Here is a 17,868-nt window from a genome sequence, read left to right on the forward strand (position 1 = left end):
ACCAGCCGTAGCTAGTAAGAACGTAGCATCGATTACTAACATATTAGCTTCGTAACTTTGGAAGAAGGTAGTGGAACTTGCTACTTTTGGGTAGCAACGGCTTGTCACATATGTTACAACCATATTATAGTAATGGGAGTAGTAGTAACTATTGCTACATATGCCGTTACTAACAGGAAGTAGTAATGGCAAGGCCAGTAACAGTTACTACCCTTGTTGTTGCTACCTGCTGTTAGTAACAGCAACGGTAGTAAGGATTCCTACCCTTGCTTTTACTAGCTGCTGCTAGGAACGGCAAGAGTAGTAACAGTGACTACGCTTGCCGTTACTAACTCCCGTTACTAACAGGGTTGTAACATATGTGACAAACTGTTACTACCCAAAAGTAGCAAGTAGCACTACTTTTTTTTTAAGAGTGTACCAGTGTACGTTGATTGATGCCTTTGCGAGGTAACAAATGTGATACCTTTCACTTTTCCGTGTGGCTGAAAAGCTGAAATAAATGCGTCATCTGACGGCGAGAGGCGGAACACACTGACTTGTACGCTTGGCGCCCCGACTGCTTCAACTTGTACCTTGTGACCTTGTAACTTGAATCCTTACTTCACCATCAACTTGGTTGCTTGTGCAGCCGACCGAGCCGCAACTAGGAACTTCGAAGCTCCGAGGTGTTGTAGGAACAGCACTCCTTCGCTCCCCATGACGTCTTCGAGGCCATCGATGATCTCGTCGACGGACGCCGTCCCCTCCGGGATAGTAAAGTTGAAGCAGTGCTCCTTGAGGGGGAGCGCCGCAGGCCTTGACGCCATCCTCGCTGGTCCCGGCAGGGGCCGACGACGATGGGATCAGGCCTCAAAAAAAGCTGGCTGGCCAAGTCGCGAGTGCACACCCAGCAGCAACGCCGCCTGAACGCCGAAGCTCCTTAAAGCGGCACCCGTTCGTCCCTCGTAGTAGTAGTAGTCGTCGTAGTGTGTAACCAGTCTTACATTTGGCCTCCAAGGTGGTGCTGGTGAGATATTTCTTCTGTGCGTTGTTGAACAATAAAAGATAGTGCTCAATGTACATGCCAATGGCTGCTAAGGGGGAATGAGAGACAGGAGAATTCGGCTTTTAGTTAACGCGCACGCTGCGAATTTTTTATTGTTCAACAACGCACAGAAGACTTGAAGGGTTGCTACATTATACTCGCTGGGCGTAACCTCCTAGGTTTTAGAGAGGTTTAGCGAGCGTTGGGCCGCAGTGCCATGAAAACAGTGGACTAGTATATACCATAAACTCGAGGTGGTTAAAGGTGGCAAGTATACACGAAGCGCAAGCCGCAAGAAATTATGAGTGTGGCTACTCTTGTTCAGACCTTGGAATGTCCGTTGGATGGCGGTGCTGCTATATGAGGAATATATGATCAAAAGATGCGAGATGGTGATATTCGGAGTGTTGAATGGGTGGACGATAGGACACACAGACAGATGCATGGACGGACGCAGGAGCAGATGCATGCACGAAAGCAGGAACGGACGCACAGATGAACGTGCAGACGCACGAACAGGCGCACGCACGGACGGGTGGATGGACGCACGGGCGGCCACACAGACGCACGCATGGATGGACGGAAGCAAGAACGAATGAACGGACGGATGCTTCGCCCCACTATCCATCATTCACTCCGTGGATATGCTGCCATTTTTTTTTCAACATCCTTGTGCTGCCTGGCATTCAGTAGCTTTGTCTGAACTCCGGGCAACACGCACTCATTACCGAAAGGCTCCAACGTGGCGTAAGTTGTTTAAACGCTTCAGCCGTGGTTCTCATGCAGGAATAAAACGCTATATAGCTACACTACAGTCAAATTGGCTACAGATAAGTTGGCGGTCATTTTCCCCGTGAGAAAATGATCGTGACATGTACGTGGTGCTGTTGGTGGCGTTGACAGTTACGGTGATACAGAATGGATTCAGCTGCACATTTTGGTATATGGCATGGGGTATTGAGGTGAGCTCGCACAGTGAATGAAGGCGTGAGTGTGTGTGAGTGAGGGGGGAGGGCACTTTCACACATATCGCACACCATTTGGAGCACTTTGTGGTCGCTGAAGAGATGAATTTTCACGTTTACTGTCCGTAATACGGGCAAACTTCTTTCCTCCATTTCTTTGTCCCAGGAGTTCGGACTCGGCCGCGTCCACCACGGAGAACACCTCCAAGCGCCGGAGGCGTTCCCGGAAAAGCCGTGGGTCCCACGAAGAAGGCGGCTTGAGCGACGCACACGAGGCTGTGGAACCTGCGCCTGCTCCCGCGAACGCTTCTCCGAAGCCGCCGGTAGATTCAGCACCACCGCCCGCATCTTCTTCCGCCGACCACGTCCCGATGGGCTTGCCTCCGCAGCAGGCCCCTGTGATGGATGTACGAGAGGTTTGTTCCTATCTCTTACATGTTAACAGAATGCTGTAATACCGGGCATCACATGATCGCTCCACCCTGTTTCTGTTACGCATAGATATAGGTTATAGGTTATAGGTATATGCCGTAATGAAAACCAATTGATAGCTATCATCAGTTGGCGAAACATGGTGCTTTATGCTCTCTGTCGTGGCCATGGGTGGCACTAACACTTTGCATGGATAATATTACGTGATAAACTGAGCAATAGGATGACCGCTACCTTAGCTGAATTGGTAGCACATAGGGCGCATATTCCGGCGGCTGCAGGTTCGCACGATGCCGGTGGGGAGATGTCATTTTGTTCCTTTTGCTTCGTTCACATTTATATAGAAATTACAACAATACAGTTTACGGTACAATAAATGTGTCCTGTGCGTTTTTAGTTTCATTATCAGCTGGTTTTCATTAAGGGTGCTAAAGAAACGAGCCCTTAAAATGATATCTTGAATAGTTTCAGTTGCCGCAAGGTTTGAAATAAGCATATGTGTCGGCCGTCGCTGCCTGAAGCAAGAATCCCACGAGCACGTGGAATAGCGTGCTTTAAATAGTGAAAGAGCGTTTCGGATAACAGATAAAGACCTCAAATAGATACATGCGCCAGTTTGCAGGCTGCACTGCTCACGAACTGAGCAGTGTAGCAATGTGTAGCTGGTGACACATCCACCAAGAAAAATTTTATATTGAGTACCAACAAATGTATTACTCCTAATTGATATGTGGGGTTTGACGTCCCAAACCACCATATGATTATGAGAGACGCCGTAGTGGAGGGCTCCGCAAATTTCGACCACCTGGAGTTCTTTAACATGCACCCAAATTTGAGCACACGGGTCTACAACATTTCCGCCTCGATCGGAAATGCAGCAGCCGCAGCCGGCAAATGTATTACTCTTGTATTAAATAAATCCAGACAGCAAAGGGAGACTTCGAGCCGTGGTGAAGTTTCATATATTGCATCGACGTATACAGTAGGAACAAATTCTGCGTGCTTATATACATAACAGATGCCCACTCATACAAACACACGCACGCTCATTGGTTTGTTGACCCCCCCGCCTTCCTCTCCGAAGTAACAAGCTTCTCATTATATAAGCGCATTCGCACTCATATCATGGTATAGTCGAACTACCCCACGGAACATGTTTCTGGCTACACCCCTGGTCTTTTGTGCGTCGAGCTGTGCAGTTCAGACGTAACAATGAACACTAAACTTGGCCGCGTAGCACTGGTTCGAGGTTTAGTGAATGTACACCTAAATTAGTAATACAGACGTGTGTCTCTCTTATTAAATTGGTGAAACACTTTTTGTTTTCGTTTTTTACGTAATGCCTTCACGCCCGTGCAATGCACTCAGTATTTTTCAGGATCGCGCCATTTATGTTGTGCTACTGGCTTTGTTATGAATTTATTGTATTGGACACATCATATTATCTATATCAGTGGCTAAAATTTACCCCGGAAAGCAGGCCACAATTGTGAATTTTAGTTCCGCAAAAGCGGGGTTATCGAAAAATGTGAACAAAATGTCACCTCACGCTCCCATTTAAAAGAGCGCATTTCTCACATCTCATATCACTTTTGATGATAATTTGCCGTTAGAAATCGAGAAACATGTCGACGCGTATATTCAGAATTACTGAACGCTGGACGCCTATATGTTTTGCAATATAGATTTCGTGCTAAGGTTACGTTTCAACACATGATTTGCGCATGAAGTGGCTCACAAAAGGAAAAAAAAATATGCTGATAACCAGTCCCTCCACCTTTGTAGCTTATGAATAGCTTTGTATATCGTAAGAAGGCCAGTAAATATTGCGACTGCAATCAACTAAAGTCGCGAACATTTTATTCCTTGTAAAGTTGCCTGTTCGATACACCTATTATGTCGGCACGTATGACGCTGTCGCCATCATGGCCCATATATATATATATATATATATATATATATATATATATATCCTCGAAAGAACTGTCGTGCAGTAAATTAAAACAAAGTGCCTATACGACGCGCGCCGTGTCAAACCACACGGCCGCCAACGCATCCATATAAAAGCTTGCGCCTAGTAACGGCAACCTATTTACTTTATGTACCCCATCTACCGCTGGCGGTACACATATCACGGAGGTGCTTCAGCGTGGCAGAGGCTTGTTAACTCTCACCCACGAGATGGTGCACAAAAGGCCAAGGAACTTCCCCCGGTGGCCGGAAAGTGTCGACACGTTATTTTGGCTTACTGAGCGTGGTCAGGCCTGTGCTCTCCAGAGGGTGGTTCAGCAGATGGTTCACACTTTTGTACAAGTTGCACTCGCCTCACAATGTTTCCATTGAAGCCTAAGAAGCCAAGAAGGTTACTTCTCCCGCTGCAGAGGCCGCTTTTTCTCAGCTATATGAGCTGCTAGCCTTTCCTCAAATAACATTTGATTTGATTGCGATCACATTTATTGTATCACCCTTGCAGCGAAACTGACTTTTTTGGGTGCAGGAAGCTCCTGCTACACAGCCTACACCCCCCGAGCCACCGACTCAACATCCTACACGGGCTGAGCTTCCTGAGATGCCGGCTCAAAAAGATGCCGCTGTAGTACCACCCACCGAACAGCGAAAACCGGACGAGTGAGTCCTCCTCAGAATACTCCGCTCCAATCAAATACAGCGCACTGATCCAATCTGTATACTGAGTGGGACAGTATATGGTAGCTTCCAAAAAGAATATACTTTGACTACTTATAACAACAGAGCTGAGATAGTTGGCCGCTATTCACGTTAAAAAGAGAGGACGTGTGAACACAAAGACAAGAGAGAAGTCGATGTTCGTGGTGTCTTGACTGCCGTTTTGTGTTCGTGTTTGTTGGCTGTCCGTTTAACATGTTTTTGCACCACTGCTTAACTCGTTTTGTCGGCTTGATGTAATTGAGAGGCGGCTTTCTGGTCTGTTTTGTCAGTGTTGCACAACATTAATTTTACGTTCTCTCAGTCAGGTAAGCCGCCCACCATCGTAGCACTAGAATTTAAGTAAAAGAACAAGTAGCAGAAGAAGGTGGAGAGCGTAAGAGTGAATACTTGTAGTCGTGTCTTCTTGTGGCGTTGCGCTACAGACTCGTGTTATGTTGCTGTGTCTAGATACAGCGGTTGTGCTTGTACAGTGTTGCATAGCTAACAGTGTAGGCTTTTTGGTATACCATTGCACAGGGTAAGCGTGTAGAGGCTTGACAGGCACGACCACTCGTGTGTGCGAGCCTCATCTCTGCTCTCGCCTTTTGTGCGCTTGCCTTGTGCATTATATTAGGGTTTCTGTGGCTCTTTAGAGACGATAGTCTTTCTTTGGGACCTTCGACGGAAAAAATTTTGGTCTGTCTGTCTGTCTGTCTGTCTGTCTGTCTGTTTGTCTGTCTGTCTGTCTGTCTGTCTGTCTGTCTGTCTGTCTGTCTGTCTGTCTGTCTGTCTGTCTGTCTGTCTGTCTGTCTGTCTGTCTGTCTGTCTGTCTGCTCTTAACGATGCTTCAAACGGCATCAAACGGCCAACCCCATCCGCAGCGCCCACCAATATTGCTCAAAGTTTAGCGTTCATAGTTGTGCAATTGTCAATTGAAAAGCACTTATTGCGCATGTCTGAGGCGCCATAACAACAAGTCGATGTTTTGTATGTCTGCCTTTATACTATATAAGAGGCACACACAAGTAACTTTAAAGACTGTAGCGCTTATCGCGCTGCACTGACAGTGCAACGCGAGGCTCGAAAAGGTGTTTACAACGCTTTGCTACGACGACACGGTGGTGGCACCTGCCCTTCGCTTTGCGTTCTACACCTTACCACCCCCGAGACTAACGCGCATCTTTCTCCGCGGGCGCGCACGCCTTCGTTTTCGAAGATAACCGCCAGATGGCGTTCGTGTCTAACATGCCTCGATGCGCTCGTTGGCCTCCACTACAGTGTCCAATATATTTGTAGACACTGTACTTCCACTACACGCTCGAGGAACTCTAACGCAGCCCCTCCAGAATACCATTCATCAACTTTCTTGCGCTGAACATCAAATAAACGTTTTGTTAACTCTCTCTAGACGCAACACTATCGTCTTTCGACGAAATGTGCAGTGTAACATGCAGATTCGGGTGATTTTTTTGTTTTGCGGTCATTTGTGCAGCAGCTTTCAAGTATGTATCGATGGGTGATCGGTGAATACGTTACATATAGGTGGGCGCATGGTTCAACCACAGCTGCCCCCTTTCCCCCATTTCTGCAGCAGCCACCCTTTGGTCACGTCGGAAAAAAAGAACGGTCATAATGGAATAAAAAATATTATGTGGGGAGATGACGTGCTTGTCACAAAGGCGTGCATTCGGTCCCCATTTTTCTATGGGGGGGGGGATGCTGTGGAAGGGCAGTGTAAAGAGATTTCGGAATGCAACACGTGGGGCCCTTGGCCGCCATTATCATCAAAAGTTTTCATAGTAATAACTTTGCACTTTGAACAATATTGGTAAGCTATTGGTAAGCTATTGGTAAGCAATATTGGTAAGAATAAAAATGGGTTTCCGCCCCCCCCCCCTGTGCACACGCTTATGCTTTATTGTTTCTATTTTTGATGGGTGACTGTCCAACAGTCTGTCAATTCAAACAAACGCATTTGAACGACTCGCCAACCAACTACGCCACATTCTTCACGTCATCCCTCATCGCTGGTGTGCAGCGTCTTCCTGGTGTCCGCGGTGGCTTGCGCCGTGATGATCGCGGGTCTCGCCCTGGCGGTGGCGGGCATTGTACTCGGAATGTCCCTGCCACCCACTGAGCACAGTTGCCCAATGCCCGACAAGCCGCTTGCAGAAGGCAACGTCATGGTGCGTAGAAAACTGGTTCAAGTACCACGCAGTTCGGCCTCTCACTGTGTTTGCATAGAGTGGTGCGTGTACCGTGAAATGCGGGAAACAACAGGAACGCCACTTCTTTTAACGTGTTTACTTGCCTCGACAGTATCTTATCACGAAGCGTAGGGTGTTTGGTATGAGTGGTTTCTGCAGGATGGTGACGGTAGTCGTTGAATTAAATCATGCAGCCTCGCATGCCGACACCTCCATAGGATTGCGAAGGATAACGTCAGGCACCTATATTACCATGCATAGGCGTTCTTGCCGTTCCCGCCTGTCACAGTGTAGTCGTCGTGACCGGAAAGCGAAGCCTCATCATTGAGCTGGGAGCTTAGCAGAACGACGTAATATATGGCTAGCCATGGTGAAAACGGGAAATATTCAAGATGTTAGTTGTGATAAAGTCCTGGCGAACGTTGGCGCTGCAGCATCGCGAAAAGATCCGCAGCGTTGTGGTTTGGTTCTCATGATCAGTCAACGTATAATCCTGTGACCCTGGTCCCCTGCCGTGAGTTTAATGCTGCTTTGTATGAAAGTACGATATGATTACTCCTTCGGGCCACAAGAGTTCTGGTGATGCCTCGCCACCCATATAGGTGGCGAGGCGTCTACGCTTTTCTTGGGGCCGACATCGAGTAAAGCTAGCGAAAGGACAACTTATCTTGAATGACGTCTCGTGGATCTGAGCGCTATTTGTTATCAGCCCTCCACCCGCCCAATAATCAAGGGTGTAAATTGGCCTGCGAACATATTGCAATGATGCTAACGAACACAACCTTATAACAAATGTATTTAATGAGGAAGAACTTGCACCCACAACTCGAGAGGGGCAGCGGTCATGAGTACCACACACAAGAAGCTTAATATAACTACCAAGCATCTTATAGTTCCTTTTTTTCTGTACATATTAAAGCATGCTTGATAAAAAAACCGTCTGTACTGAATTCAAGCCCCGAATCGAAATGTACTCGACGCTGTGGCTGGAGTCTCCATCTAGCTATGTACCTCGCATTAAGCAAGGAGGAGCATTAAGCAAGTTTGGACTGTGGTTCCACTTATGTACTGCGTGATTCACAGCTCGAGACAAAGGAGGGCCGGCTGGTCGGCAGCACGGTTGTCCTGGAAGGCGTAACTCTGGCACGTTTCTTGGGAATCCCGTTCGCCCAAAGCACGGCGGGTGATCGACGCTTCACTGCGCCACTGCCCCTTCCCTCCACCGGAGACAAGTGCGTGGTGAAAGAGTACCTCGAGCCGGGCCCACCGTGCGCCCAGTGGAACAACGGCAACGTGCTCGGCTCCGAGGACTGTCTGCACATGAACGTGTGGACGCCAGCAGCCGCTATTGGAGACAGCCACGGTGGAGGCCGGGCTCTGGTGGTGGCCGTCTCTGGAAAGTGGTTTGAGTCGGGTTCGAACAACGACCCCAACTGGCCCATGCTGGCCGCGAAGGGTAGGTTCTGTGGTCGCATTGTCGAAAAAAAAAAATGTTACATCAGAAGCTGTTTACCCACGATTGTCATGGCCAGTACGCGTAGCATTGTCGCTGATGAAGGGCGTCTTAGTGTAGTTATCTTCACCTAAAATTGGAATGACCGGCACTCAATAACACTTTTTCACCGTTGCAGAAACGCGTGCAGTTTCTCAGATGACTCGTTTGGACTAAGGAAGTTATTAAGGAGAAATACCGAGAATGAATTTTAATGAAAGGTATGACTCAGTGACCTAAGCAGGGGTAAGATTCAATGTTTGCAATCTTTCAAGTAAACAAACGTAACAAAAAACCAAATGTTTATAACATTCTTGTCAAGCTGATCTGGCGCAGTGTCACATACTTCGGGTGAGACCCCGCCGATCCAACATCGACGTGCGACTGACTCACAGGCCTCCACTTTACGCTTCGGCCTGCGACGCCTGAAAGGCCTCGAAGTGGTACATTTCAAATTTATTAGCAGGTCGGTCGACCCGTGCGGGGTTGCACGTGTGGTGATGTGTGGGCCTGACCGTCGCACTCATAGAGCAGACACAAAGATTTGATTACACATGAACAAGCATTTAATTAAAACAAGGGCAAACGTGGGAGTTAACAGCAATAACAGTGGAAGAAAACTGATACGCAATGGAAAAGAACAGCTACATAACAAACTATGCTATAAAAGAACACTACAAGAGGTACAGACAATAGACAAATACGCGGAATATTAATAAAAGAACTACATGATGAAAACCAAAGGGAGAACAAGAAAATTACATGAAAAAGATCGTGGTCGCACTTTTGAATTTCTACGTGCGTCGCAGCGCACACAACGACAAATATTAAAAAAGGCTGGTTATAATAAATTAACAGCTTAAAGAAAAGTCACTATAAAAAGTTTCATACGGACCAGGCCAGCTCTTGGTGCACGTAGGGGAGTTGACAGGTGCCGCTGACAGGTGCCGCTGAAGTTAGACGACGAGGGTGCCCGGTATTGCAGCCGTCTCAACATGTTGCGCGGGTCATTCCATGCTCGCCGCCTACGCGAGACTCGCGACACCGACGACCACACTTCTTGCTGGCTGTACGTCAACTCAGTGTTGCCAGAATGTAAAGTGGGCACGACACCAGACATTCGCTAAAATTTCCCCAGATTTCACCAGAAATTAAAATTGTTGCGAAATTCATAAAAATGACCTAAAATGAACATTTCTTTCAAATAAACAAACATTCGCTGAAGTTTTTTTACGTTGCATCTAGAACGAGTGTATTTATTCTGAAGAAATGTTTATGCCTCTCGCCAGACGGTGTTCCGTCGAGCCCCTGGACTAGAAAGTCAACATTCGTGAAGAACTCATTTTATTTTTCACAAAGTCGTGATGAGGCAGACATTCGCTAAAGTTTCCCCAGATTTCACCAGAAATAAAATTGTTGTGAAATTCATAAAAATTACCCAAAATCAACATTTCTTTCAAATAAACAAACATTCGCTGAAGTTGTTTTTTTTTACGTTGCAACTAGAGCGAGTGTATTTATTCCGAAAAAATGTTTATGCCTCTCGCCAGACGGTGTTCCGTCGAGCCCCTGGACTAGAAAGTCAACATTCGTGAAGAACTCATTTTATTTTTCACAAAGTCGTGATGAGGTGCCTTTAAGGTATAATGTCAAGTGTCGGAAAAAATTAAAAATTTTAGAAGTAAGCACTAGAAGCTTTATTAAAAAAAAATGTCATTAGCCAAAAGTTATGATTGTTCCCTCATGGAAAAATACCAAAGATATAGGTTCTGAGAAAATAAAAAAAAAAGATTTGACACAGATGCAGCGCTTACACACGAAGATCAGGAACACTACAAATCTCGATATTACTAGCTGGTACCATCCTAGATCCTTCTCTAGTACGCCTTTCCTTGACCGCCAACCTGCCATTTCTTTTTTTTCTAGATTGTTTTGCTGCATGAGCGCGGACGGGATATTTTTACGATGCAGTGCTGATCACTTGCGCGGCAAGCACTTGTAGTGTAGAGGCCATACTCGATGCCAACTTTCTTTAAAATGTCAAATGCATTTTGTCATTATTGCATTGACACGATCATAAATGAACTGCATAGACAGAAACTTTATCCACCGATACTGCGGGCAATAATTTGCGCATTTATCATGACCAAAAGCAGAAAATCAACATATGAAAAAAACTCGCAATTTACACTTGGTCTTATACCTTAATCATCACTTGTGGCATTGTAGATGTCTGAACCCAAATCTGCTCAGCATATCTTTTGTAATATTGAACTTCACAACACCTCTTTCTGGTATGCAATGCTGAGTGAATTCGTACAATTGCATTCAAAGTTTTCAGACACATTTTGTTTCTGTACTTCGTCTTCACGCATGTAACTTGGCTGAACACACGCTCTACCACTGCATTGGACACGGAGCACGAAAGGCATGCCAGCGCATACAGCGCAAGTTCCTTGTAGGGCTTTTCGCCCATGCCATTTTCGAATTTCAAAATTCCTGCCCAGAATGCAGCGGAATCCTCAGGAATTTCGCCTTCAAAGACTGCCTCCTCCTTCCAGAGATGCATAACGATTTTTCTGTATTGCATTTCTATAATGTCCAGGTTTTCTTTGATCAGATGTTTAAGCGGAAGTTGTAAAACGGAAAGTCAAGCCGTTTGGGACAACACTCGCGAAGGATGAAGTCCCCTCATGCCCTGAAAAATGGCTTGATTGGAGGGAAGACGCTTTTCCACTTCCTTCAGTAGGTTCATCAGAAACTCTTGGCAACGCTGCTTTAACCCTTGCATAGCAGCTTTGTTGAGATTAGACTCCTGATGCTGGCAACGGAGGAGTTCACTGACAAACTGAGCTCCAAAGTCTGTCACTCCCACAGAGAGTCGGTGCCCTTGTTTGTCGAAAATTCTTGACTTCAGTGTTCGATGCAGTAGGTCGAGCTCTTTGTACATTGTATCTGGATCAATATTGACTGATTAGAAGAAAGCAATAATTTTTTTTTAAATTCCGAGACGACTGGAGACAAAAAGATGAAGTAAAGGTAGTTTGATCCTTGACATGTTGTGTAAAGATGCAATCAAGCTTTGTACCTGACTTCCTGAGTACCTTCTCGCATGGCTAATGTGAAGTAAGCCTTCAGCTCGTTCCAGTGTTGGAGAAACCTCTTGATTACACGCCCTCGAACTAGCCAACGTGGGGCAGATAGCTTCAAAAAAGGCATGTTGCAATATTTCCGGTCATTTTGTGCTCCCGCATCTTGTTCATTCATGTTTTCAAAAAGTTCCTTGTAAGTATGGCGTCGAAGTGTACTGTTTGCAAACCACGCTGGGATTTCGGCAAGGAGATAGCCAAGACTAGAAAACAGGGTTTCGAATGCCTTTTGCACGCAAATGGCCAAGGAATGACATACACATTTGTTCAGGATGCAATTAGGCGACTTCTCTTTAACTCTTGACCAGACGCTGTTGCGTACACCGACCATTACAGCAGCACCATCGCACGCAATGCTAACACAATCCCTAAGGCAAATCCCGTACTCAGAAAGGCAATCCCTGACAATCTGAAAAAGTGCCTCGCCAGTGGCATGAATCACTGGATAAAGACCCAAGAATGCAGTCACCACTTCGCCAGATTTTTCACTAAAATAGCGTGTGCAGATTGCGAGCAACTTCTCCACTGTGACGTCCATGCTCTCCTCCACCATAAGGCAAAACTTCTTGCCTTTTATGTCAGCAAGGACTTCGTCTCGAAGTGAAGGAGACAATACAGAATTGATTATAGCAGTGCACTTGGTACAGTGAAGACGCAGGTGTTCAAGAGAGCTTCCTTTTTTCCCTAAATGGTCAATTGCCTATGTAGGGCAGTGGCAGCAGGTTGGCTAGCTCCAACTCTGCACGTTTTACTTCATCTGACAGGTTTGACTTCTTCGGGAAATTCAGCGTCCTAGAAACCAATGCAGCCTTCACAGCCCCTTTGTGCTGAGTGCCATGATGTGGTTGCAGATATTTGCGACACAATTTGCAGAATGGAAGCTTGGTACCTTGTGACATTGCACTTGTAAGCCATGGGAATTCTGTTTCCCGAGATTCAAGGTACATTCTGCTGTCTTCATAGGACTTGCGGGCTTTTTTTACTGTCTTGGCACAGCCTGCAATGTCATCTCCCTGATCTCCGTCCGAATTTGACTTGCGTTTACCATTCATGGCGACAGCGTGAAGCAGTTGAGTCTAGAACAAATAATCGGTGCATTTGTGGAAAACGCTGTGAATGAAGAAACACAACTAAATAATTACTGACAAACTTACCAAATCACGATGCCATTTGCCTGTGATCTTAGGCCACCAAATTTATACAGGCTATACGTCGTTATAAAGCTGCGAAACAAGCGGAGCGGCTGTACCGATCATACCGACTGAAGCAAATGCACGTGTACTGGCTGGCCACTTGACAACAATGACAACGGCAAGGTGTTGGCAGCCCCGCGCACCCAACCAGCGTTGCTCTTGCCGCGGTAACTGCATTCCTTCACTATAACAACTGGCGCCGTCTACTGAAGCCTCTTCTAACTAGGCATGCGTTGTAGAAAGAAGCTTTCGTGCTACGCGCACTCCAACTATGCCCTAGCGGTGGGGCAGCAGCTCAGGTATTTAATGAAGAGTACAGTCAATAGACAAATAATAATATAAGTCAATAGACGTATGATAATATAAACTATATTGTGCAAGCTTTAGAATCAGGTGGTCACAGGCGCTATCTTGTGTTAAAAGGTTGAATGAGCAACCACGGTAGCCGTAAGTTGGTAGACTTATTTTCCCCAGATTTCACCAGATGTTGGCTGGTGTAGACGTTTGCAGGCCTGGCCACCAGAAGCTCCAGAATTTCACCAAATTTCCAATATCTGGTGGCGAGTTTCACCAGATCAACTGCCTATCCCGATGCAGTCCAAACCTTTTCAGGTGCGTACGCGTGCTCCCGTCCCATCTGGAGGTGATTTTCCTTTTTTTTTACTGCCCGTGCCCTTTTCGGTACAGGTGCAGGGAAGATGAACCGGCGCCACGCTGGGTCGTTAGTCGCCGGATGTCGTCCTCCCAACACGAAAGCGCCCTTCCTTGGAAGATGGGGCCCGCGGACGATCCGAAAATTGGAGTCGTTTGTGACACGCAGTAACCCCCGCAAAAGAGTTGATAGTTCGTGGGGCGTTGAGTGGTGGGATCCTTGCCGCCGGTGAGGTGGTGCCATGGTCCTTGTGGTCCTTGCTATTCATGGTCTTTACTTCGCCCCACCTGGAAAGCCTCACCATAGGTATACCTCACGGTCGGACGAGCAGCTATGTCGCGCGTACTGCACGTCGCAGCTGGTGACGTCACGTCCATCTCCGTGTCTTCCTCCTTGTCGTGCAGGCATTGACTCTGATAACCACGAGCCTCCTCTGAATCACTTCGATATGTAGTATACAAAATAAAATGCTAATACAAAGAATTTCAGACCATGTACTGCAACTAGCCTACAACACGTTTTCATTCAGCCAATTGCGTTGGTTTCGATTGCCCCAAAAGCACGACAATACAATGGTGGGACTAAACTTCAAGAGTTTTTTCACTGAAACAAAAATTGTTTTGGTTATTCTTTTCGTGAGGAAAGTTACAATAATTAACAATCGTATGCGCTTTCCTCTCGATTTTTTCTCGTACCACCTCAAGGTGCATAGACGTTTTAACATGGGCCGATGTGGCATTTTTGGCAAGGTCGGGATCTTGATAGCCTACGCATCACACACAGTAAAAACGAATAAAAAAATAGAATTTAGAACACTTTGTTAAAAGTTTGATCAAAGTAATATATGTAATTTACGTACAGTCGTTTTTGGTAGGAAAATTCATGAAAACGCTACAATTTAATTATTTCGTCTATACCCGCTAAAGAGTTAGAAACATGAAACTGCTATAAGGAGCTCACCAAAAATAAAAGCATGATGCTCGAAAAACGAAAAAAAAAGCAAGTTCTGAAACACTGCCAAATAGAGTGGATTTATAGGGAATTGTCTTTCCATACCTGGTTTTCCACAGTAACTTTCAAATGGTGGACACGTGCACAAAAGATTTCGCCGCTCAAAATATTTCGGCAAAATACTGCAAAACAAATGTCTATATGCGTGCAACCTTCTTGCTTTTTTGTAGAAATTGCTTTTTGGCAAGTGCCATGGTTGATAAATTTGGCGAGAATTACCCTTTTACGACCTTTTTTTCTGAATGTCCAGTCAGAAGGATCCTGAGCGCCTCTTATATACAAGTAATCGTCGAATGACCTCGGGGCCATGAATTGATTGCCACAAGAATTTTTTAGAATATATGTCAGGAACGAGTGGAGGCACTGGCGTTTGGAGCACGGTTTGAACACTTTCTTCTCTTGTACCGACCAGCGTGCTGGATGCTACAAAGGCATGGTTGGCTCTGCCGAAAAGAAGTTGTGTCATTGCACGTGATAAAACGCGATGGCTCATTTCCGTCGCGATTCCCCTGTGTGCTAGTGGGACTGTTGTGTAATTATAAACCAACGTCTCCTTTATTTCTTTGCCCCGCCACGGTGGTCTGTTGGCTAAAGTACTTGGCTGCTGACCGGCAGGTCATGGTATTGAATCCCCGCTGCGGCGGCTGCATTTTCAGTGGAGGCGAAAATATAATAGAGCCCGTGTGCTCAGATTCGGGTGCACGTTAAAGAATCCCTTGTGGTTGAAATTTCTGGAGCCCTTCACTACGGCGTCTCTCATGATCATATGTTGATTTGGGGACGTTAAACCCCACATATAAATCAATCTTTAATTTCTTTTAATGCCAGAGGAAACGCGCGTTCCTCAGCGGGAGCTGTTGGTTCGCCTTAGTTTAGTGGTGTTGTTGAGGAAGCGGTCGTTTTCATGGAGATGCGATAGACGTGTTCTTGTCTCAAATATCATACGTCTGACAAATCTGTCTCTTCGTGTTCATTCTTTGTGGCTCGAAGCAATGCCAGCGCGCCTCACAGTGCTTTTGAAGTCAGCGCATGCAGCAGCATCGCAATGAGAATTCCCCATTGGTTGTGCACGTAGCGCCACGAATGGCAAAATGATATATCAAAACATCGTATCTCTTTTATAGCCAGCGAGTCTGCCACAACTATTAACACGAGGAATGCAAGACGCCTCCCCACAGATCGTTACACAAGTGATCAACAATAACTTCATATGACTTCCATCATAAGGCTTCCTTCCTTCATATGGCTTCCTTCATGAAGGGTTCTCTACCCCTTGACCGCAAATCACACGCGAAAAACTAGGCAAATGTTACAGCAGTGCCTCCTCCCCCTTCTTGCCGGTCGAGTCAGAAGAAACAAGCCTCGCGATGGATGCAAGAGTGAAAATGCAGAGATGACATGCTGCTCACAGTTGCCTCTCTTTGGTCCCCTACTCTCCATGGGTAAATGTGAGCAGTGAGCAGAGGCAAGAGTCCTCCGTGGCCACTACCGTCAAAATTTTCATGGCCATTCAAAGAGCGAGGGGTCAGTACCGACTGAGCAAAAGTGTGTGGCAGTATATTTGCACCCCCCCCCCTTTTAGATAAGTTATGAGGGGAGCCCCTCTCCCCCTTCCTTGTAGCGTCATGCGCACACCTGATACGGAGAGTTTACTATAGTCGTGTCGTGTAATGACGGCGACTTCACGTTTCGTGCAGGAGACGTGGTCGTGGTGGCGCCCAACCACCGGCAGGGCGTGCTGGGCTTCCTTCACCCGTCGTCCGTAGACGGTGTAGACAAGGACGTGGCCGTCCACGATGTCGCGAGCGCGGTGCAGTGGGCGCGCGCCCACGCCAAAGATTTCGGAGCCGACCCGAAGCAGCTCGTGCTCGTCGGTCGCGGATCGGGAGCTTACCTGCTGTCCGCAGCCGTGCGCAACATGAGCAACGGCTCGGTGCGACGAGCGCTCTTCCACGGCATCGTCTTCGGATCACTTCTGCCATTCGATCCGGTGGGCCTTTGCGTATTAGATAGTTTTGATGATGGTGCTTCATTATTACGGACCTGACGCGATTTATAGTATGACATGTTTCGCTTGTATGTGCAGCGTGCTTCCTAAAGTACACAGGAAACACGCTAGAATCAAGCTGAGCCGCACAGTTATCATCATCATCATCATCCTGATTACGCCCACTATATAGGGCGACAACCTCTGACAAGTTTGTTGGTTGTTTTTTTTTTAAGTTTAACCGGTTCAGTGCTTTCTGCGACCACTTCATCCCCACAAACTTCTTAATCCCATATGTCCACCTAATTATCTATCTCCCCCCTCACATGCATTCCTTTGCTTGATATCCAGACTGTTACTCATGGTGACCAGCGATTATCTTGCCATCTGGCTGCATGACCTGCCCACGCCCAATGATTCTTGATTTCGAGTAGTGTGATGAAGAAAGAAGGAAAGAAGGAGGAGAGGAAATAAAATGTCATGGTCTTGAATAGTGCCAGCTAGCCTAAATCAAATTACTTCTTGATAGTTAGTGCGGCATGGAGTGTGTGTGTCAAGCATCTTTTAGCAATGAATAGCCATGTATAGTATAGCGGATGGTGGGGAAGGGGGGTGAAGGAGAAACGGAAGAGGAGAGATGGCAACGCTTTGCGTAGCCTTGTATAGTGTAGCAAGGGGATAGGAAAGGGAAGTGGGTATAAGAAGGACTGGTGCTAAATTTAGGAACAAATAAAGGAAGATGTGTGAGCATAAACCGTAGCATAACCATGTCTAAACACTGACAACTTTGTTCCATAATGCTGCAGACTCTAAATACAATACGCCTCATGAGAATGGATCGGCGCGTCCAAACAATGCCATTTATTCCACCGCAAGAACTCGAAATCCCCATGCCATGCGTAGTCCTTTTTTTTCCCCCTGTGATGCTAATATACACCTTCGCTGCTATTGACACAATGTACAGTATGGCATCGCAAGCGGCGGCAAACATAAACGAGGGCGAGGAGTTATGTGAGGGTAGGAGGAGAAAAAGGATTAGGGAAGGCAATATAGAAAGAGATAGAGAAGTAATGATGAAAAAAACAA

At 46.4% G+C, this 17,868-nt stretch overlaps 1 protein-coding gene across 1 annotated transcript; it reads left to right on the plus strand.

Moving 5' to 3' along the window:
* The first annotated feature begins 1,945 nt into the window (after positions 1-1,945).
* Positions 1,946-16,893, plus strand: LOC142814413 (cholinesterase-like). The gene is made up of 7 exons (XM_075893173.1): positions 1,946-1,989; positions 2,159-2,408; positions 4,922-5,052; positions 7,130-7,277; positions 8,382-8,754; positions 16,493-16,785; positions 16,882-16,893. Exons 1-7 carry the CDS (start codon positions 1,946-1,948, stop codon positions 16,891-16,893), a joined length of 1,251 nt encoding a protein of 416 aa, XP_075749288.1.
* The last annotated feature ends 975 nt before the right edge of the window (positions 16,894-17,868 follow it).

Source organism: Rhipicephalus microplus, chromosome 4 (genome assembly GCF_043290135.1).
Source record: "Rhipicephalus microplus isolate Deutch F79 chromosome 4, USDA_Rmic, whole genome shotgun sequence".
NCBI classification, from domain to species: Eukaryota; Metazoa; Arthropoda; class Arachnida; order Ixodida; family Ixodidae; genus Rhipicephalus; species Rhipicephalus microplus.

Coding starts and splice junctions, on each gene's coding strand:
- LOC142814413 (XM_075893173.1), top strand. CDS start 1,946: ATGGATTCAGCTGCACATTTTGGTATATGGCATGGGGTATTGAG. Junction 5,053..7,129: donor GAACAGCGAAAACCGGACGA/GTGAGTCCTCCT, acceptor GCTGGTGTGCAG/CGTCTTCCTGGTGTCCGCGG. Junction 8,755..16,492: donor GCCCATGCTGGCCGCGAAGG/GTAGGTTCTGTG, acceptor CGTTTCGTGCAG/GAGACGTGGTCGTGGTGGCG.